Genomic DNA, 23333 nt, shown 5'->3' on the forward strand with positions numbered 1-23333 from the left:
GCTTAGACACATAGGGCTGAGGTCATCCTGCTGCCTTACTTTTGTTCGCATAATTTTTAGGCAGAGTTTAAATTGCTGAGCTGAAATCATTCTTTCCATAGTGCTCATGGAGAGGGTGAAAGAAGATACCCTTGTGCTCTGAATGTGCGATTCATACTCTCTGCAGCTGCTATATCTACCTCTGTCTAGTTTCTAGATGAGGTTTGTGTTTGTGAGCTACACTGCTTCCTCTGGCTTTTGCATCTGCAGCATCAACTGATGGTCTCTTTTTTAACTTAGTATCTAGTTACAGAGTGGTTGAATGACAAAGCAGAGAAGCAAGAGTGCCCTGTTGAGTGCCCTTTACGTATCACCACGGACCCAACTGTACTGGCAACGACCCTGAACATGTTACCCGGTCTTATCCATTCCCCGTTAATTTGCACCACCCCCAAACACTACATTCGCTTTGGCTCACCCTTTATCCCTGAGAGGCGTCGAAGGCCGCTTCTGCCTGATGGCATGTTCAGCTCCTGTAAAAAGGTATGTCTGTGTTTACGCGGTTTTTTCTTTTAAGCTAGGATTCCAGTACTGGTGACATATCTAACACGTTCTCTAGATAGCCACACTCTGCCCGTATGAGTTTATAATGAGTTAGTTGTTCAACCACAAATACTGACGCATCAAGAGTCAGTGAGACTAAGGTGGGATGTATACTACATTTTTGGTGCTCAGTTTGTGAGTATTCACTGTTGTCTTTTCTGAGAGCCCTTGTGGTTACTGAGTTGAGAGCACATAGCAGTTGGTGACTGGGTAGGGAGGGGTGTTCTGTGTGTGCTCCTGTGATATTGGTTAACATGTCCATTTGTGATTATTGTGTGAGATTGGGCCCCAGGTACTCTAGAGCACTGTTGTACAAGTTAAAGAATGATTGAATTGTGTTTTGGATTAATTCAGTCACTGTTATCATTTGACTGAGAGTAGAGGAAAAGTCCTGTTTACAATTGGCATAATTCCTTTTCCTTGATCAAATGACAAGTTGGACTGTTTATTCCCTAGTGATTATGGAACCCACTATAAAATTTTTCTCTCTCTCTCTCTCTCCCTCTCTCTCTCCCTCTTTCTGCCTCTCTCTCTGCCTCTCTCTCGCTCTTCTCTAGTTATATATTGTTTTTGGATCTAGTGACAGTAGTATTTGATGGCTGTTTGTTTTTGGAATGCTCTTTCTTAGTTCCCAGAAGCCCTGCATATTTTCCAAAGGTGTCTCTCAAGAATAGATCACTCCCTCAGACCTATAATGTCATTTTCGTGTTTCTAGAAGTATAGGACACCCTTTCATTTGGTCTTCTTTTGAGGTAGAGTCTGTTCCCTGGAACACCCTTTTCTCTTATCCTCAGATCTGGATTCAGGCTGCCTTCCTCAGTGTCTGCCATTGCCCTCCTCCACTGGCATCACGTACATGAGGATGCTGCATATAGATTATTTGATGTGATGAAGTCTCCAACTCCAGGCAGGTCTTCCCTGACTCCTCCAAACTTAAAGCTTTTCTCTTTTCCCAAAGAGCAGATACTATTTCTTGGGGGGAGGGGGCATAAAAGATGAGCCAAAGTGGTGTGGGATATGGAGGGGAGGAGGGCAACAGGGATCTGCACACAAAGGAAGGGTACTACCACTGAATGAGCAGCATACACTGAAGAAAGTCTTTTCCTAATCTTACCTAAGTGTTTGAGTCACTTACTGGTTTATTTAGGGGAAATTACCAAGTAGAACAACTCCTAAAGAGAAATTTGACCATGAGATCTTTGCCAGAAGTGTTTGTGGATGATGGACTAACATAACTTTCAGGTGTCAGAAGTGAAAACAATGACAACTTTCTTAAGAAGAAAATAAGACTAGAAATTTGCCTAAGTGATAAAGGAAAGTTGGGTCTCTGGGGATCTTTTATTATACCAAGTTACTTATCCTGGATCTTACAAATTATCTGAGAAGGAAAAAAAAGTATTTGCCATTTAATGACCATTATGATTAACCTAATTCTGTAATAATTGGAGAAGGGCATTAACTGTGGTATGGCATGCGAAACTAATCTTCCTGTTACATTTAGCTCAGTCCCTCATTAAGAGTAACAGCTCAGAATCTTTAACTACATTTTCAGAGTAGTATTGAACAATTAGAGAAGCTGTAAATATGGTCTTTAGTTTGGAGGAACAAGTCAAGAGATGGTTTAATATATATGAAATAGACTTTTTCCTTTTGTTCTGTCTTTGGCTAGACACAGTACTAGATTTCCTAGGATGTTAACTACTGAAGCATCTTACCAAGTCAGATAATAGAATTTCTTATTTTGGTCCTTTAAGAAGGGTGAACAATTATTAATACAGAGTAATAGTGAAGTCTGAATTGTAAATAGTACGGACTAGCCTCTTAAAATACTGCCTTGATCATTGTGATGCTGGGTTATAATCTTTCTATTCCCATCTTGGTTTTTTCCAAGTAGCAGAGTTCTGTGAAAATCGAAAACGTGTAGAAATATGACTTCAAATCTGATAGAAAATCCATTTCTTAGAGCTCTTTTTACCTGGTTATGGTTTAGGACTTATATCTGTATCTCATCTTTGTGTCTCCATTGGCAACAGTTAGAAATACTTAACTCATGTCCGTGTTATATTCTCCACATGTATCTGACCATCCTTAGTCTTGTTTTATACAGGCTCTGCTCAGGCACTTTTATCTATTTGTGTCATATTGGTCTTTGGGAAGAGTTCAGGCTATGTATGCTGACTTATATATCAAATTATCTTACTTAAATTGGGTCTTTTAAAATTAAGTTTTAATCACAGATTTAATAGTTGCTGTTAATGTATCAAGATTATATTACACAACAAGACTGTAACTTTTTATGGGACAAAATTAATGAAATTGGGCCTTATATAGAAATTGAACTCAGCTTTATCCTAGATGGGGAAGGAGAAGATTTTTTAGATTGGTTAGAAAGTACTCATATAGTACAGGACCTAAGAAGATTTCCATGATAAAACAAAATTGTAATAAATTTCTGAAAATCCATCAGAGAAGAATATAATTTAAACAGATGAAAACAACCATCCTCCATGGGATTAGTTAGAACAGTGTACATTCTTAATAGGCTTACTCTTTCATATCTGATTAAAGGAGATAAAGGCTTCATAAGTTTAAAACAGTATAAAGCTGCATGGGTATATTTGCACCCAGATTCTTAGAGTATTTGGCAGAATGTTTTGTGATGTCTCTGTAGTTTCTAAATTAAATCGATTCACAGTTCTTAACTAGCATGTTATAGCATGTCTTTTGTTGGATTTTACTTCACTTGTTATTTTAGAATGGAAGCATTTATGACTGGCTAAGAAGCCTTTCGGTAGTATCCCTCCTTGCTCTCTCTAAATCTCTAAACTTACCTTGTAGGCATAATATGTGTGGGCATTTGGTTTCCCGTTCAGACTGAAAATGAAACACTGTGTTTTGCATTGATATTTCATGATATGCACTAGAGTGTTGTTAATCTGTATATCTCTGTACATAGCACTGAAATTCAGTTGAACTAGTCCTCACTGAACATGTGTGCCCAGTACTGTGCTACAAGCTTTCTTCACACACACTGTCTCACCATTCATGATAACCCTGTGAGGCTGGGATTATTGCTTCAATTTACAGATCCAGAAGCTTTGGCTCAGAAGCGTTCAGTAACTGGCCCAGAGTTAGGCGTCTAGTAAGAGACACAGCCAAGTTTCAATCCAGGTCTTTGGACCCTAAAACCCAAATTAATTCCTTTCTCTTACCCCATCGTAATGAGACCCTTTAAGACATTTCTGTTGCCCATCTCTGAGCTTCCTAAAAATCTCTTCAACACAGACTTTCAGGGAAGGGAGAAATGTTCTTTTGACCTTAATAACTGTAGCTAGAACTTGGGGAGAGGGGTTGTCTAAAGTTAATTTATTATCTGTAGGGGTGATTGGGATTTGTTAGATACAAATAGCTGTTCATGTTCCTTCTTTACAGGCCCTGAAATATTGTGTAGACGTACATATAGGGTCAGGGAGGAATGGGTTTGATCATGTTGCTGTGTTCGACCTTAAGCTAACCAAAGCAGCATCTTATTCCTTAGAATGCCCTTGTCCTGGTTTTACTTTCCCTTTTTGTAGTCATCAGATCCAGAGTGTAAGTTCTTTTATAGGTGCGTCTATTTGACACTGGAAATATAAGAAATTGACTTCTCTAGGAAGAAAGGACAGTGACCCCAAATGAGTCCTGTCATCTGCTCTGATGAAAAACTTGTATGTAATAAGGTATCTATAACAAAGGATTTTCACTCTTTTTGGCCTCCTGGCCTTATTTTCCCCATCTGTATAATGAGTGCGTTAAGACAAGGTAACCTCTGAGGTCTCTTCTATGTAAGGAGCTATGGTTCTGACAGTTTTCATCTTTATATCAGTATTCTGTATGTAGGAGAGTTAGTTCATTCTTGGTCTTCTTTTGGCTTTTCAGAGACCTGATCAAATCCTAAAATGCTGATGTGATTCAATAGATGCTGAGCTGTCTTTCTTAGGTACTTACTCTTTACCCCCTCATGTTCATAATTTTATTCTTGCTTTCATTTGGCAGACCACATGTTCTGGTTTCCTCACATTATTTCCTAAGTTTCTAAGAGGGTAAATCTATTAGAATTTCTCTCTTTGGTAAAGAGAATATTTACTTACCTGTAATATTGGTTTTCTAAAGGTGTAAAGTTATAATCACCTTTGCTCTTCCTATTTGGGATAGGGTCTGACTCAGAAATTGATGTTTATCAAAATTCGATCTGTCTTATGTCAGGGCAGGAGAGCCACAGAGTGGTGAGCAACCTACAACTGTGTATCTTAAGAGAACACAATTACAGGTAAGAAATTTTCTCTCTTCCACAGGATGCATAATCTTATTATGCTAATCTCTGCAGACTTTCTGACAAAAAATCTATTTCCATCATTTTAGATTCCATTATTCACAACAAAAAATGACTGATTAGAGAGCTCTTTTTTACTTTTTTTTGCCTTTTTGATTTCTGCAGAAGGTCATTTATTCAGGTGATGATTTGTATTATTCATGCATAATTTAACCAAACTACTTAACAAGGAGGGAAAACTCAGAGGATATTCTGAGAGTAGACTTTCTGGAAGCATTTCGGTACTTGTAGTGAAGAGCTGTTTATCCTCATCCAAAGTTTTCTTGTGAATCTTTTCGATTATTCAGATATGCCCAACACAGGGCAGACAACTCTTAAGAGATCTTTTATCTTCCTTCTATGCACTTATTTTATGTGCTAGTTTCATCCTGTGTGATCAGAGTCTCTCTTAAATAAATGCTAAGATTTCTTCCTTATCTTTTCCCATTTATCCCATTCTAAGCAATATGAAAAGTTAAATAGTAATCTTTTTTTTTTTTTATTGGTTTGGGCTTTTTTGTGGGACTTCATTATGTGTAATCCAGGTTTTCTCAGTTATGCCCCATAAAAGGAATTGATGGGGCACTATCCTAGAATGCTGAAACACAAGACAAAAACTACTTGACTGTGGACCCGAATGAATGCATTGTATTGCATCTCTCACCAGTTGATATGTAATGACCTGGTTAATGCATTTAAAATAGGTGACCTAAATAGTTTTAAATGATTATTGATAATTCCCTGATTCTTTTCCCATTATAGCGCTGGATAAAGCAAGCCTTGGAAGAAGGGATGACCCAGACATCATCTGTACCCCAAGAGACTAGAACTCAGCACCTATACCAAAGTAATGAGAATAGTAATTCTTCTAGTATCTGCAAAGACAATGCAGGTATGTGTGGCAGACCTTTCTGAATACTTGAGCAATGATTATTTTGGGTCTACATAAAAAATTTCACTGAGTACTTTAAAAAGTCTGATACAAAAAAAAGAAATAGCATTGTTCTCTAAATAGTTACTTTACATCTGTCTTTACAGAGGAAGAGAGAGATCTCAAGTCAGGGATCAGTATTCCCAGGACGACAAAGAAGGAACTAGACAGTGTACAGATAACAGCAGAAATGGTTAAAAAAAGGTTAGATACATTTAAAGTAGTAAGTTTAGGAAATCTATATCCATATTTATAAGAGGAGAAATAAGCAAGAAAGATGCGGGGCACTATTCAGGAAAGAGTCAAAATCGTAGGTGATTGAGTTGGGTGGGACTTGGTTGAAGGGGCAGGGGATGAGTGAAGTAAATGAGAAATTATTATGAATTGGTTGTTTTCAAACTGGAGGGTCATGTAAAATCATCTGGCCCACTGGTTTTCCAGTGACTCTTGCAGGGGTTTTAATTGAATTGCAGTTGAAAGCACTGGTGTATGAACTTGATACCAACTTAACTTATTTTGGGATAGTCTTATTACCGGTTTCTCTTGGCCAGTATTACTTTAATTGAAAAGTTCTGTGTGATTCCTCTTAGTTTATTTATCTCTAAATCAATTTTGTGAATATTATGCAATCAAAACAAAATGCCAAAATAAAAGATGCTAAAAGTCACATAGTAATATTTCCGATTTTCATAAAAACCACTTCTTTGTTTCTGTTTATTGTCTGAGTAAATATGAACTTGAATTAAATAAAGAGATTTGTACTAGGAATATCTGCTTTATATTAAAACTTTGTGTAATACTGTATTTGGGGGAAAAATAGGCTACTAAAAACAGATTTTTTTAAAATTATTGACTTTGTTTTTCTATCCCTAGATTGGATTATACCTTGTAAGTTATCGCATGTGTAACCTCAGGATAATAAGATCCCAGTGTAGAACATCTGGAAGATAAATGATACCATGTATTTAAAATATCTTATTCTCTTCACCAAATATTAGGGAGATTTACTCAAACCAGGTTAACATAAAGAAATGCTGGTAAAAGATTTCCGTCAATATTACCAATTTATTGGCAGCTTTTACAGTACGGTGAGAGTATTACTTAACTGAAATCTTCTATCTAGTATACACACATATGTATATGTATGGTCTGTGTGTGTGTGTGTGTGTGTGTGTGTGTGTGTGTGTGTGTATTTGAGGATGGGAAAGGGAGGCTGTATTAGTAATTCATGTCCTGACTGGCAAAGACTCATAGGGAAAGTTGCCTTTGTTACTATGTGCCCTGGTTGGAATGGAAGTAGGACTGTTAGTCACCAACCTTTATTGAACTTCTCTCGTCTCTAGCAGTGAGAAACATTCAGAGGACACACCTTGCCCTTCAGGAATAACGTAAATGGGAAAATATTTAATTATAACCAAGCAGGGCTTCCCTGGTGGCGCAGTGGTTACGAGTCCGCCTGCCGATGCAGGGGACACAGGTTTGTGCCCCGGTCCGGGAAGATCCCACATGCCGCGGAGCGGCTGGGCCCGTGAGCCATGGCCGCTGAGCCTGAGCGTCCAGAGCCTGTTAGTGTAAATCCTGAGGAATTATTTTTATTTGGTTTCTTTGGGTTTTTTTCCTCTCAAAAAGATCAAGAAAATATTAATCAAGAAAGGGAAAAAAGAAAACAAAAAGGGATACAAATTGGTGTAGTAGAAAGAATCCAACAGACCTGAGTTTGAAGACCATCTCTGCCCTTTACTAACTATATGATGTTGGGCAAGTTATAAAGTTATCTCTGAGCCTCATCTGTGAAATGGGTATAGTAATATCTGCTTTGTAGAGCTAATATGAGATTAAATTAAGGTACATAAATTACCGTATCAGACCCTTAATAGGAATTATTATTGTCATTATCTACAGATTTCTTGTCGAACATCTATGGAACATTTGCAGAAATTAGTCATGTACTAGGATACATTAAAGATTCTAAGTTCCTAGAAGCTAAATTTGTATGGAAATAAATGGTATTACTCTTCAGGCAGGGGAGGACATAATGTTCATTATTTGTAAATGATGTGGATATCTATCTAGGAGAGCCTAAACAATCATTTGAAAAAATTAACAGGAGTTCAACAAAACTGCTGGATATGCAAAAATTAATACCATTTATGTACCAAGAAAATGAAGAAAAATTTTTCATTGCCAAGCTTAACAGAACTGAGAAACTGCCTAGGAATAATGGTGGGGACATGTAAAGCAAATCATTACTGAGAAATATTTTTTTAAGTCTTGAGGAAATGAAGGGAACTCCCATACTGATTAATGGAAAGAAGAAATATAATGAGTCAGTTTCTTTCCTGGCTTCAGATAGTTTCCATCAAACTAGTTTGTTTGGGGGTTTGATTAAATGATCTTGGAAGTTTATCATAAAAAGCAAACATGAAAATAAGAAAAAATTGAAAAAGTAATGACAAAGAAGTACTTTACCTAGAAGTGTAAAACTAACTTCTATTATGAATCTAGAAGCTGGTAATTAGTACAGGTGCAATAATGGATGTATATATGGAACAGAATAGCCAGAAGCAGGCCTTATGTAAGTGAAAGATTTGGTAAATTATTCTGGAATTTTTACTTGCATGGGGGATGAGAAAGACTTAGATCTTTGCCAAAGTAAATTCTATGTGCATTCAGTGTTTTGGGTTTTGTTTTTGTTTTTGCGGTACGCGGGCCTCTCACTGTTGTGGCCTCTCCCGTTGCGGAGCACAGGCTCCGGACGGCCAGGCTCAGTGGCCATGGCTCACGGGCCTAGCCGCTCCACGGCATGTGGGATCTTCCTGGACCGGGTCACGAACCCGTGTCCCCTGCATCGGCAGGCGGACTCTCAACCGCCGCGCCACCAGGGAAGCCCCCATGTTTTTTAATTAAAGTTAAATAAACAATGTTTCTATGTCCTTAGTTCTCTGAATTAATAGAAGACAAAAATATTGGGAGAAAGGATTTGCAACAAAAATGACAGGGAAGGGCTTCCCTGGTGGCACGGCGGTTGAGAGTCCACCTGCCGATGCAGGGGACACGGGTTCGTGTCCTGGTCCGGGAAGATCCCACATGCCGCGGAGCGGCTGGGCCCGTGAGCCATGGCCGCTGAGCCTGCGCGTCCGGAGCCTGTGCTCCGCAACGGGAGAGGCCACAACAGTGAGAGGCCCACGTACCGCAAAAAAAAAAAAAAGAAAAAAGAAAAAAAAAAAAAATATATATATATATGACAGGGAAGTAATACCCCCTACTAGCAATTTGGTAAGATTTATCATGCATTTTATTTTTTTAGTTTATTTATTTTTTTGGCTGCATTGGATCTTTGTTGCTGTGCACAGGCTTTTCTCTAGTTCGGCAAGTGGGAGCTACTCTTCCTTGCAGTGCGTGGTTTCTCATTGCGGTGGCTTCTCTTGTTGCAGAGCACAGGCTCTAGGCGTGCGAGCTCAGTAGTTGTGCCTCCCGGGCTCTAGAGCGCAGGCTCAGTAGTTGTGGCGCACAGGTTTAGTTGCTCCGCGGCATGTGGGATCTTTCCGGACCAGGGCTCAAACCTGTGTCCCCTGCATTGGCAGGTGGATTCTTAACCACTGCACCACCAGGGAAGTCCCTGTCATGCATTTTAAAAATTCATTCCTTAACCTAGAAGTTGTTGTTCTAGGTACTTGTTCTGTAGAAATAGGTGTGGACCAAAATTTTTATACAAAGTGTTAGTCATGGAATTATTAATAATTGCAAACACATGCAGGATAAAAACAACCTGGGTTTCAACAAATAAAGAAATGTTAGAATTTGTGGTTTATCTTCTATTACACATACTTTTGGTGGAATACTATAGAGTAGCATTAAATTTTTTACTCTATTTTATCAAATTAACCTCCAAAAAATAGCACAGTACTACTTTTGAATTAGATTTCACTGATCTGAATCTTGAATCTGTAAGACTATTAAAAGAATAGTTTATTATGATGAAATAAAATTTTTCCGTGGAATGTAAAGGTGGTTGGTTCAGTATTTGAAATTTTATTCATATAATTTATTAGCCAGCCAAATGGAGAAGGGGGAGTAATAGCACAGTAACTGTGAATTTAATGATAAATCTAATAACATACTGAATGATTTTTTATTTTACATCTATCTGAAAACAATTGCCAGTTATGTTTCCTGGTGAAAACTAGTTAGATTAAACTTTTAAATTGGTTATCAACTTATCCCACTATTACCATTCTTATATAACAACATCTAGAATTGTTACCCAAACTGATTACCAAAAAGAAAATCTATGAGATAAAAGTTTTGGTAAAGAGGATGTATTTGTTGCCATTGTATACAAATAATATGCTACTCTACCTGGAAAAGCCAAGAGAATTAACTGAAAAACTGGTAGAGATCAATAGGGTAGCTGGGTACAAAAATATGTAAACATTTTCTTACATGTTAGCAATAACATTTAGGTAATACACAGGGAGAAATACATCCAGTTCACAGTGGTAACAGAAGATAGTGAACACTGCAGAATAAACCTAATTAGAAATGTGGCAGATCTATAATGGAGAGGAATATAAGGAATTCCTTGGCGGTCCAGTGGTTAGAACTCCACACTCTCACAGCTGAGGACCTGGGTTCAATACCTAGTCAGGGAACTAAGATCCCACAAGCTGCGCAGCAGAGCCAAAATAATAATAATAATGAGGAGGAGGAATATAAATGAAGGCATGAGTAGCTAAAAGATCGTGCCACGGTGCTCAGTTAGAATTCTTGACAAATTACTCATGAATTTAATACAACCCCAGTCAGCCTTGGGGAGGGAGTAGTATCAGCATAGTGTTTGTTAGTTTGTTTTAAAGTTGTTTGTTTTTTGATGTGGACCATTTTTAAAGTCTTTATTGAATTTGTTACAATATTGTTTCTGCTCTATGTTTTGGTTTTTTGGCCGTGAGGCATGGGGGATCCCAGCTCCCTGACCAGGGATCGAACCCGCACCCTCTGCATTGGAAGGCAAAGTCCCAACCACTGGACTGCAGGGAAGTCCCAGTATCAGCATAGTTGACAAATGATTTCTACAGTTCATTGACATGAACAAGTATGCTAGAATAGGCAAAATATTTTGGAGAGCTAGAGTAGAATAACTGGAATTGCCCAAACAATTTTACTAAAAAGGGTACAGAATAACATTCAGAACTAAACCCAGTATCTAGTCGGATAAATGTCATATTTCAAATCAATAGAGAAATATGATTATTCTATAATTACAAAAGAATTTGGAAGAATATGCTAGCCATTTGGCCTGTGAAAAGGATAGAACATACTAGTACCAAAACTACTATATGTTCTGAGTTGAATTCAAAAATTAAATATGGAGATAAAGGGAAAATTGGTCAGTATTTTTATTGTCTTGGGGTGGGGTGACAAAAACATGACATCAGAGGCAGAAAATAAAGGAAATCGTTGATATATTTGACTAAATAAAAATATAAAACATTGTATAGCCCAAGACTATTAATAAAATTAAAATATAATTGTAACATTTTTGTCATTGTAATGGAAGGATTTTTACTATGTATTTCTGATTGAAAATAGTAGGTTATTGTCCAGTGTGATTTAGACAGGGTGAGTAAGGACATGTCAGGAAAGAGTTCTAGATGAAAATACACCAGCATATTAACAATGAATTAATTTGTGGATATGATTTCAAGTTATGTATGTGTTTCAATATGTGGGTGTTTGTTTAGATAACCTTAGGAATTATTTGAGTAAAGGTAAAAAACCATAAAAGATAGGTTTAACCACATGAAATTTGATAGCTGTATATGGCAAAAAGAAGAAAAATGAAACTTGAAAAAAACAATTTTGTAAATATAGTGCCGTTCATAGAAAAAAGTACGCAGATTACCACTGGCCCATAAACCTCATAAGGGCAGGTGTCAAGTCTCTTGTTGAATATATCATAATAAGTACTCAGTAAATATATTTTAAATGAATGACCTTTAAGTTGATTTTGGGGGTGGGAGAGTTCATCTGAACTTTATAACTTTTCTACAATCACTTACATAATTACCTTTAGTAGTTACAGCGTTGGACCTAGCAGTATAGCAGTCTTTTGAAAGATTCACTGTTTAAGACTCTCAAAATATATAAACCTAACTATAAGTCATGAATCACATGTTTGTTTGTTTATACCTAGGCACTTTTCAAAAGGAGAAAAGAAAAATGAGTATCTGGAACAGAAGGAAAATAGAAATATACTTCTAATCTAGGAAAAATTTTAAATTTTTATATATATGAAAGGAGAAATATGTATCTCCAGTGTTTTTTGCTTTTATTTCTTGTCTCTGCTTCAACCTCTACTGCCCTAGTTCAAGCCTCATAACTCTTTCTGTTTACTTCATTAACTCCAAATAGTTTCCCAGTGTTCATTCTTATCCTAACCATTGCTACCAGGAGAATCTTTCTCAAGCACAGCTCTGATTACTGTCCGAAAACTTTTCCTCAAAGACTTGGGGTAAATGTCACTCCTTCCACCAAGCCTTGGGGGTATAATTTAACCTAATGATTAAGAATGTAGATGGGAACCAGGTGACCTAGTCTTTCTCTCTTTATACATCAAATTCCTTATCTGTAAAGTGGGGATAATAATAGTACTGGGTTTATAGAGTTACTCAAATTACATCTGATAATTCACATAAAGCACGTAGAATAGTGCCTGGTGTGTAATAAGCACTTAAAAGCATATTTTTTTATTTTTACTAACATAGCAGTATGATCACCTCTGTTGAGGTTCTTAAACTTACACATTTTGTATATGTTTTCTTTTTCTTACACATTTGTAAACTCATTTAAAATAGAATACATGATAACCATTTTCCCCCACTTACCTGGTTCAGTGGTTTCCATATTGTAGGTATTTAGTAAATGAATAGCTTTAAACTGTAAACGAATAAAAATAGATTTTTCCTTTGAGAAAGTGAGACAGGTGCATTGGCCTGAGTGGTCAGTAAAATTTATAGTATATTAACTTCCTTTCAAAGTGGAACTAAGAAGTGTACAGTAGAAAGTAGGATATTCCAATCAGAAAAAGAGTACCACCCTACTTTTTGAAAATGATTGGGAGAAGTTTCTGTAGAAATGATTTCACACTTTGAAGCACTATAAAACTAAGGACTCAACAAGGATCAAGTAATCATGTGTAACTCTTTCCTACTAAAACAATATTACATAAAGAGCTGGTAAAGAATGGCAAAAATACATAAAACCTTGAAACTGAGCTCAGTAGAGGGTGATTTTAGCAAAGAGACACAGATTAGAGATGTTCAGAAATTCAGTGTGAAAAAACTAAATTTATATTTTCCACTACAAGAGATTAAATTAGCTCCAGGGATTAGTTATCAGAAGGGTCAAATTCATCTGGTGATTTTCTGGGAGGTAGAGAATTTTGAGAATTACTTTAAGTGTGACAATTAAAAAGTCTTTGGGCTTTTGGTTTGATTGCAGGAGATAACAATGGGATGAGGCAAAAGTGGAGTTACCAGCCATTGTGGGCTAGAGATTAATAATGGCTTCACTATGAAGCAGCCCTTGAGGATGTAATTTCAGACCTCTCATCCAAGCTTTGTATTTCACAGACTTGTTGAGCCCATTAAAGAAATGGAAATCTCGCTATCTGATGGAGCAGAATGTTACCAAGTTACTGCGGCCTCTTTCTCCAGTCACACCACCCCCTCCCAATCCAGGCTCAAAGAGCCCCCAGCTGACCACACCTGGCCCATCTCACCCAGAAGAGGAGTGTCGAAATGGATACAGCCTCATGTTCTCACCAGTCACGTCTCTTACTACTGCTAGTCGCTGCAATACTCCTCTGCAATTTGAGGTGATTTGGGTTTGGTTGTTGGGAGTGCTGAATATGAAAATCATTATTTGCACCTCCTCATTTCAAATACATCACTCCAAATGTTTCTTTACCATGTTCTTCGCCCATCTTAGCAAGAGAATGGGAAACCTCAGGGTCATTGTGACCTATTACCTGGTAGCCTCTCATCTTGGCAGTCCCCATACTTCCCAAAATAGGAGTAGTGCTCCCACAGGTGACACTCATCTTATCTTTTGCATGCAATTCATCAACCTCCATTACTTTAGGTGGTAATCGTGCTAGATCTTTATCTTTACTGTATACCTTGGTTAAAATAGGCCTCTAGCTGCTTAGTAACCATTAATGACACGTGCCTGAGCGCTCAGGTTATACTGATTGGTTGTGCTTCCATTTCTAGGCCTTTAAATAAGTGAAGTGTCTGTTATTTTGCATTCTCGTGTGCCTAAGTAAACAGATTTAGAAAGCACTGAGGTATGGTTTATGGCAATTTAGGGGTTTTATTCATTCCCAGATTACTTTTCCTTCTCCTCATGTGTTAGGAATGAGAAGTAGAAAGAGCCTAGCAACATGCATTTATAAGAACCAGATTTATTACACTCGCTCTCTGGTCAGCTGTTTCAAAAAGTTACTTCTGAATTGCTTTAGTATTCAAGTTTGAGTGACGGCAGCTTTACTGAATAGAATCCGTGTGTGTGCGTTAAAAAAAAACTCATCTATCGCATGTTGCTTTGATTTATAATTAAATTAAACAGACACTATCTATTCCTTCTCAGAAAAATTTGTTCTGATGACTAAACACTCAGCTCTGACCCTACCTTGCACTTTTCCAGATGTGTTCTTTGATAAAGGTGAATGTTCTAATCAGTGCCATCCTACCTATTCAGTTTTTGTGAGAGCATGGAGATTAAAAAGACCTGAACCTTTAAATGACTAACTCAGAAAGAGGAAACTTAGCAACCTTGAAAGTAAGAGACAGCTGTATTCTGTACCTAAACTCGACCATATTAACTTACTTTCAGAGCAAACCTTTTTGAGAAGGCGAACAGAACCTTCTGGTTACATTTGATTTCTAGGGAAGTTAGCCTTTACCAAATTCCCTGTGGCGTTCTTTTTAGTCAGATAGCAAAACAGCTGATATGGGCCTTACTAACTTTACTTGGATCTAATTGCAGTTGATTTTTCATTTAGCAGCCAAAGTTTGATGGTAAAATTTCGTGAGAGGACGTTCTCACTGGGAGGCAGTAGATTCTAGGAGTAGAATTTCATACTTTATTATAATTAATGTTTTATTATAATTAAAGGTGAAATTAGAAGGTGGGTTGCCATCTAGAACAGCCGGGTTTAGCACTCAGTGTATTTCCTACCCCTTGCAGCGTTTTGGATAACTGAAATTCTATGCAAATGTAAGGTGTTTTTATTTTCTATTTTTTTTAATCAGAGATCATTTTAGTGATGCGTAGTCTAAGCATAATGTTAGGATACCAGGAGGGAAAGAAAACATAATACATTAAGTAGCCGATCCTTTCAAAAAGTTCAGTGCATGTTTTCACTGTTTTAGTCTCATGATTTAACTAAGAAAATTTGGCCTTTTTCATCAATTCAAAAAACAGATTTCATCATCCCAACCATCTTTATCACCATTCTAATTGCTATACTCTTTCCTATATTCTAGTATGGGGAGGTGGGGAGCCTTATTTCCATCCAAGACTATGACACAAGAGAAATAGCAGAAAGGTGTCACAAGTGAAGATCAGCTTGGCTGGGGGAAGAATATTTTTGAAAGAAGGAAAGTGAGAAATGCTAAGGGAATGAGTTGAAAAGACATGTAGTAGAGAGGCAAGATCATGAGGAAAGGGAAGCATCAAAAAAAAAAGTGAAAGCAACATTGGGAGGCCAAGTTTAATGAACCCCTCCTTTCCAGCAGAATAACGCTTCCTTTGTTTTCCTGCCTGGAGAGCCATACCCCACTATCCATCTCGCACATACTACCACCCCACCAAATAAAGTGAACACCAGTACCCCTGCTCTGCTAAAACAGCCTCATTTCTTGCCCCAGGATGGGCCAGCCACCCAGGCCACAGCTGTCCAGAGCCTGTGATATTAGAGGCCCTCCCCTACCTTGCCCCTGAATCCTTGTCACAGCAACCACTGTCATTCTCTGCTTTTTACCCTTCATACCTTCCCATCTGAACTTACTGCCCAGTTCCTGTTTCATACGGGAGTGCTGCCTCATGCAAAAGCCGCCCTAATGGTAGCCCTGTTTAGGACCAGAGACTGGAAGTGTACACATCTGCCGTTTTTTTTTATTTTCTTTTCTTTTTTCCCTCTATTCCTCAAAGTACAGTGGATTTTAATATCAGAAGAACTTTAGTGGTGGTGGTCAGATCCAGTTGGATTATGTTAAGAACCATCTAGCCTATGAGCTAGAGAATCCATCAATCATAACTTCTGCAACTGTCATTCAAGAGGAACTGGCCATCTTCCTAGCCCTGTCAGCCCCCAACATGCTAAGCAGTTTCCCTGGGTAATGGTGGCAGGCTTGAGTCACACAGGAGAATTGAGGAAATGTGACATTCAGAATAGGGTGTGGGGTGAAGAGAAAAGGTGCCCCTAAGCATGAGGAATGAGTGGTAGGGTGCCCCTCAATAACAAGTACTGTAGGAAATCTCTTCTAACATAGAAAGACATATACTGTAATAGTGTAAAATCTTACCAATTTAACTCTTGGTATCTGCTTGAGATGTTTACTTACAGCATGATACATAACCAGTTTATCCTTAAATGCTTTCAAAGACGCCAGGAAGCATTTTAACAAGTCATTCTGTCCATCGAGATGAATTCTGCATTTGAACATTTCCCTTGTGCCTTCTTACCCTTCTCCCTGCCCCACCCCCCAAAATTTGTGGCTAACCATCTATGCTTGCTTTTTTTTGCTTTATTTTTTGTTTGTTTTGTTTTGCTTCTTTGAGTAGATGAATAACAAGATGCTTTTCCTCCTCTAGAACATATCCTCCCCTGAGAGTTCCCCTGCGAATAGGCCCGAGTCCCTGTCACCCGAGGTAGTTATCACACCATCTCAATCACACTTGGAGGCTGAGAGTGAGTGTGCATGAGTGTGCTCCTGCCTGTGTGGGGAGGGCTGGGGGATCTGAGTGAATGGGGTGATGGGCTGGAGGGTGGCCGATTGGTCACTGTAAGTTGAATGAATCTTCCCATGTGTGCCTGTGGTTACTCAGAACTCTCAATGTAGATGGAGGAAAATGAAGTAGTTTGTGTGTGTGTGTGTGTGTGTGTGTGTGTGTGTGTGTGTGTGTGTGTGTGGTGGGTTTGTTTTTGTTGTTTTGGGGGGGTGGGGGGGAAGGGTATGGCTGAAGAGTTTTCTTAAAGAATAGAATCTAGAAATCAAGTTTAAAGGAGCTGAAGATGCGGTGGGAACCTTGTTAAAGAAAGTCTAACTGTGTTTGTTAAATAAGGAAGGTTATATCAACAGTTGGTAGGAGCTGTTTTTTGATCTTTATTATCTTGGGCTGATAAAGGAGCAGCTTATATTGGAAAAGTTAGGCAGCGATTTATGCCTTATTCCCGGGTTAATCTGACAGCTGTTTAACTGGATGTTTTGAGCTTTGGTTGATAGATTAAGCAGCTTCTTTAGAAAGAGTCATGCCTCTCAGCTTAAGTCAGCCCATGGCTTCTGTGACTCAGGGCTCCATTCTGCAGTGCTTGGGAAATGGTTGCTGTACAAATGGTATCTCTTAGAATATCAAATCCTACTGCTATGGAGATGTTAAATTCAGATTTTAGTGCTAGAGTTTCTTAACTGTTAAAAGATTTGGATGAACGTAGTAATGATTAACTCCATGAATCCACATGGAGCCTTTTTCCTCTTAAAGAGAAAGTGATAGTCTCTCATAACCTTTCAGAAATTAACCCACACCCTTCCAGTAAAAAGTTAGTGCTAAAATCAGTGACAGGTGACCAAATTCTGAATCAGTAGGATTTTATAGATCAATGTGAAACTGAAGAAGATTGTATTCTAGTGTACTAGAGGTCTTCTGGGTGTTTTTTACTCTATTTTGTAAGGAATGTAAAGCTCTCCCTCAGTTGCTAAAGATTCTAAGATAGCATAATTTGGAGGCTGACATGGTGTGTCACCTGGGTTTCTGGTACTATTCTTTCTAGAGAGTTAGCTGTAGCTGACACAGTGGCAGAAAATCTTGATGTTAGGAGGTAATGATGACCAAGTAGATGGGTTTATTTTTGGTACGTTTCAGCATTTCAGATGCTCTGCAGTGATGAGCATTAGTGGTCTTGTGGTATGTTAACATACATTAGAGGATGCAAAAAGAAGAATTGAGTGGCCAGAAAGTTTTATGAGAAATACATACTTAATAGTGAAAGTGAGTGAAGAACTGGTTGGTTGATGTCGTTAACTAATACCATTCTTCTTTCCTGAACCAGTAACTTAAATACTTGACTTTTCGTCTACTTTCTACTTTCTTTCACCCTTTTCCCTCCTCCCACCTTCCATCAATATTAGTTTAGAAATGAATAACTCCAGAAGCCAGTTATCTTAAGACACTATTCTCACCTCTGTGGCTCCATGGGGCTCAGGTAAATCCCTAATTATACTGCCAGTCCCTGAATGTAGTGCAAGGTGACTCAGCAAACCTGATGAAAGGCTAAGCAGGCAAAATAGTCACATTTGGCCAGTTATCTAATTCTGACTTTCCCAGTATTCTCCTCCAGAAAGACTTTAAAACAATTTGGGGAAGGCCAGGATTCTTTGGTAATCTGGCATGTATACACTGGTATTACATGGGACCTTTACAGATGTTAATGGCTTTCTCTCTTCTACTTTCGTCCCTCTTACCTATTCTTATTCACCTGTGCCCCCTCACTTCCCTTCTTTTCTGCCCTTTGACTTTTTCCTTTCTCCTCTACCCCATGTCTCCGTTGATTTTTATTCTTTCAGCTTTGTCACCGAAAAGACCTGGACTTGACAAAAGTAGGCTACCTTGACTCCAACACTAACAGCTGTGCTGACAGACCTTCCCTGATAAGCTCGGGTCATTCTGACCTGGCTCCTCATCCCTCTGTCGGACCCACCTCTGAGACTGGCTTTACAAGCAGGAGTGGAGATGGACATCAGACCCTTGTGAGAAACTCGGACCAGACATTTCGGACAGAGTTTAACTTGATGTATGCCTACTCCCCATTGAACGCTATGCCTCGAGCAGATGGATTGTATCGAGGGTCTCCCCTAGTAGGGGATAGGAAGCCTTTACATTTGGATGGGGGCTATTGTTCCCCTGCAGAAGGGTTTCCCAGCAGATATGAGCATGGTTTTATGAAAGACCTCTCTCGTGGATCCATGTCACCTGGTGGCGAAAGGGCTTGTGAGGGAGTCCCATCTGCCCCACAGAACCCACCACAGAGGAAAAAGGTAAGTGTTTCACATTTTAGAGGCTCTTTTGAAGAACTTTAACTGAATAATTCAACAGATATTTACTGAGTTACCACTGTGTTTTCAGCACTGTTCTCAGTGTGAGGAAAATGAAGATAAGTAAGACGGTCTCTTGGCATGTCTAGTGAAAGACTGTTTTAATATAATTTGATGAGTGTTGTAAATGTTAAGCAAATTCAAATGCCTACCATGTATGTGCCATACACGTGGCTAGGCAATTCAAAGGATAAAGCAGTGAAAAAGAATAATGCTACTTACATGTTTTATATAGTACTTTTCATGTTCTAGGCACTGTTAAGCTCTTCTTATGCATTTAACCTCACAATAATCCTGTAAGATGGGTAATTTCCCATTTTGTAGATGATGAAACTAAGGCAAGTTGAGTAACTTGCCATGGTCACACAGCTAGTATATGGAAGAGCCAGGACACTACCCAGGTCTGATTCCAGATTGCATGCTCTTATTGCCACCATGCTATATTGCCTCCTAGGTTCCGCCCTAAGGGAGCTTATAGCAAGTCAGACTGAGCTTAGCAGATAATTGTACTAATGATGAGAAAGGAGTTGTTCAGATGTGATGAGAACAACTTAACAGGAAATCTGACCAAGTCGGATATGTGGAGGGTACTTGAGAACAAACAAGAGGTTCATAGCCAAGTTTGAGGGGTGGTAGAGTGCAAGGTGACAGGTCACTGATTTGTCTGATCTCAAAACAGGAAGTAGGAATCAATCAGCCAACAAATTGAGGGGGTGAAAATCTTACAGAAGAGAGAGCAGAACAAGTAACTGTGACACTCCATTGAGTGGGCAGCAGGGATGTGATGTGGTTGCAGTTGAATGTTGCTATGGTGGCAGGTGAATAGTGGGGATAGTCAGGAGGAGAATACAGAGGTGGGCAGGGCCAGGTCGCAGAGATCTGGTTTGGGGCTTGACTTGTAGGTGATGCCTGATCTATAAATTACAAAGCCAAACGTGTGCTTTTTTTATGTCAGTGGTTTTCAACTAAGGGCATTTGGAAATGCATAGGAGTATTTTGAGTTGTCACAGCAACTTCCATTTACTGGTCAGAGCTAGAGGTGTTTAATGTTGTGTATGTGACAGTCTCACATAATTGCAAAATGTCTGTGGTACTCTTGTTCAAATGTAGCCTAGTGGCTTTTTGTCTTTGCATTACAGTGAAATACGTTAACAGAATTTATTAACCCCTTTCCATGATTGTCTATAGAAAATGCATACACAAAATTGTCTTAATTTGTGTTTTCATTATATTTTACATTTGAACAGATAAATGAGAGCCCTAAGTGGATAAAAGAAGGAGGAAACACTGGCAGATAATTTGTAACAAAATAGCATTGCGGGGAAAATTCCCTGGTGGTCCGGTGGTTAGGACACCGTGCTTTCACTATGGATCGAACCCTGGTTGGGGAACAAAGATCCCACATGCTGCGATGCGCAGCCAAAAAAAAAAAAAGCACTGGGTCTGGAATACTGTTGCATCAACAGCACTGACTAGCAGGAACAAAAGTGGAAACAGTCTTTGGATTTCTGGTTTCATTTATTATGTGCAAAAGTGATTGAAATCATGGTTTCATTTATTATGTGCAAAAGTGATTGAAATCATGCCGTCTTTGAAATTATGACCTGTTATTTCAGAAATATTGTTGAGCACCTGCTATCAACCAAGTTCTGCACTGTATGTTAAAGATAAAAAGCCAAATAAACTTGGTCTTTGCCCTTGTAGAACATGACAGTTTACAAGCATACAAGACATTGTAATAGGTCGACAGGCAGTGTAAGCACAGTGTGCTGTAACAGTAGAGAGGAGGTGTACTAGGCAGGGCAGGGAGGAGGGGTTTGTTGTGGCAGTCAGGAAAGAATAAGGCAGAGGAATGGCAGATCGAGGAGAAGTTTCCAAGTACAGGCTTTCTAGAGCTGGCTTGCTAAAATATAAACAGGAAATCATTTCCTTTCTCCTTTTACACTAGTTTCTCTATGTGTAAAACAGTAACAGTAATAAATCCCTGGATATATCTTGAAAATTTGAGCACATTTAAAAACCCTGAAGCATTGGCTTTTTCTTTTTGTTTGTGTGTGTGTGTGTGTGTGTGTTGTTTTGTTTTGTTTTTAAACGACTAACTAGAGATTTCTGGGGAGTGAGGAAGAGCTATCAGAATCACCTAGGAGACTTTTTCAAACTACACAGACTCCCAGCTCTTCACCTTCCCTTTTCTGGGTGCTACCATTGTTCCAAATAGCTATGATAGCACACTTTTGTTGAAGGGAACTGTAATCTCACAGGTTTTTCTGAAGGCAGAATAAAGGTTGAGGTCTACTGGTGAATACCATTTTTCAAAAATGCCATCTCCTAGTGTATTCTCTTTTCCTTACCAGTTTCTGACTGATTTAAATAAGTAGCTGTGCTCAGGTCTCTCTCACATTGGAAAAAGTCACCTGTTGGTGCCTGCTTTGTTTGCATGGCTTGCTAGCAGTTTACTAGGATTCCATCTTCTTTCCCCATTGCTAGTGATCCACTAATGATGTCTAGCTAGGGTCCTATTTCTTTTTTCCTTCCTAGGTATCCCTGCTGGAGTACCGCAAACGGAAACAGGAAGCCAAGGAAAATTCTGCTGGTGGGGGAGGTGACTCTACACAGAGCAAAAGCAAGTCTGCAGGAGCTGGGCAAGGCAGCAGTAACTCACTTTCTGACACTGGTGCCCATGGTGTGCAGGGATCCTCAGCCCGAACCCCATCTTCCCCTCACAAAAAGTTCTCCCCATCTCATTCCTCTATGTCTCATTTGGAGGCCGTAAGCCCATCGGATTCCAGGGGCACTTCATCTCACTGCAGACCTCAAGAGAGTATCAGCAGTAGGTGGTAAGTTTATGTTTGATGCTTTAATGATTAAATTCAGGAGGGAAGTAAACATCTAGGCTCTTTACCTAAGATGTACGGAAACACTTATCTGAGAAAGCCAGCCAACAGTGCTATCTACCCTATTCAGCTGATTTAATAGTATCAGCCACAGTCCACCAGCCCTACAGAAGCAAAGAATTGCCACCGAGCCTGCAAAACAACATGTTGGATGGCATATAGCTGTGGACACAGTGGAGTTATTTTTTTTGCTGGGCACTAACACTGCCTCTTCTATTTTCTCATTTCGTGTGAAAGGTAAGTCAGGATTTGAGCTCAGTTCCCCTTAAATTAACAACAGATATCTCAGTTCCACACGGCTAGAATATGCAGAGAGATGTGACACGTTCTGAAAGGATTTGTCTGGTTTAGGGGACAACGCAAATAAATAATACTAATGTCAAGTACTGAGTATCAAATGAGTGAAATAAAGAATGAGGCATTTTAGGGATCTTGAACTGAAGAAATGAGGTCTGAGAAAGGAGAGACATGGCTCAAGGGAGTAATGTTCATTCATCTGTGAAACAAACTGCTACCACATGCCAGTCACATGAGTTCACAGAAGAGAGAATTAGCATTTCAAGATGGAGGTTAAAAGAAGTAAACAGCTTCAAATCCCCCTTTTCCTTAATTGCTATTTTTCTTTAGAAGTGTTTATTCTTAAGTGCCTGACATAGTTTGAGGCAGAGAAAATACCTTGTTTTAAATTGGTCCTGAAGAAAATAACGTTTAAAAAGAGGGTGTTCTATAAATAAATAAATAAATAAATAAATAGATAGATAGATAGATAGATAGATAGATAGATAGATAGATAAATAAATGAGGGTGTTCTAAGAGAAAACGTTGTACAGTTTTTTGTCAGAGCTTTGTTTGTTCCAGACTCTTATCTCTAAAGTCCTGTGGCATAAACCTCCACACCCTATTGCCTTCACAGGATGGTTCCCACATCAGTAGAACGACTCCGAGAAGGAGGGAGCATCCCCAAGGTCCTCCGAAGCAGTGTGAGGGTGGCCCAAAAAGGAGAGCCTTCTCCCACGTGGGAGAGTAACATCACAGAAAAAGACTCAGGTGAGCCTATGGCCTTCTGCCAACCAGGTACAGGGACACGAGCCAGGCTCTACACAATGCACACCAAATGCTGGGCTGAGGTGAGTCCATTTCTTATGCAGTTGGGCTCCCCTGTATGCAGAGTTCCAGCTCAGTCTTGCTTTCACTCTTTT

The 23333-nt window shown here is 38.9% G+C and overlaps 1 protein-coding gene across 12 annotated transcripts in view; it reads left to right on the forward strand.

Moving 5' to 3' along the window:
- The window catches only part of SETD5 (SET domain containing 5), an 81957-nt gene that overhangs the window by 55388 nt on the left and 3236 nt on the right, over positions 1 to 23333 (forward strand). For all 12 annotated transcript variants that reach the window (XM_082662959.1, XM_082662966.1, XM_082662967.1 and 9 more), the window contains 6 exons: positions 280 to 522; positions 5696 to 5825; positions 13496 to 13740; positions 18713 to 19183; positions 21779 to 22077; positions 23048 to 23181. In XM_082662959.1, the coding sequence (XP_082519085.1) occupies positions 280 to 522; positions 5696 to 5825; positions 13496 to 13740; positions 18713 to 19183; positions 21779 to 22077; positions 23048 to 23181 (1522 nt within the window). The remainder of the gene's footprint in view (positions 1 to 279; positions 523 to 5695; positions 5826 to 13495; positions 13741 to 18712; positions 19184 to 21778; positions 22078 to 23047; positions 23182 to 23333) is intronic.

The sequence above is a fragment of the Grampus griseus genome (assembly GCF_964374135.1).
Source record: "Grampus griseus genome assembly, chromosome: 10".
In the NCBI taxonomy this organism is placed as follows: Eukaryota; Metazoa; Chordata; class Mammalia; order Artiodactyla; family Delphinidae; genus Grampus; species Grampus griseus.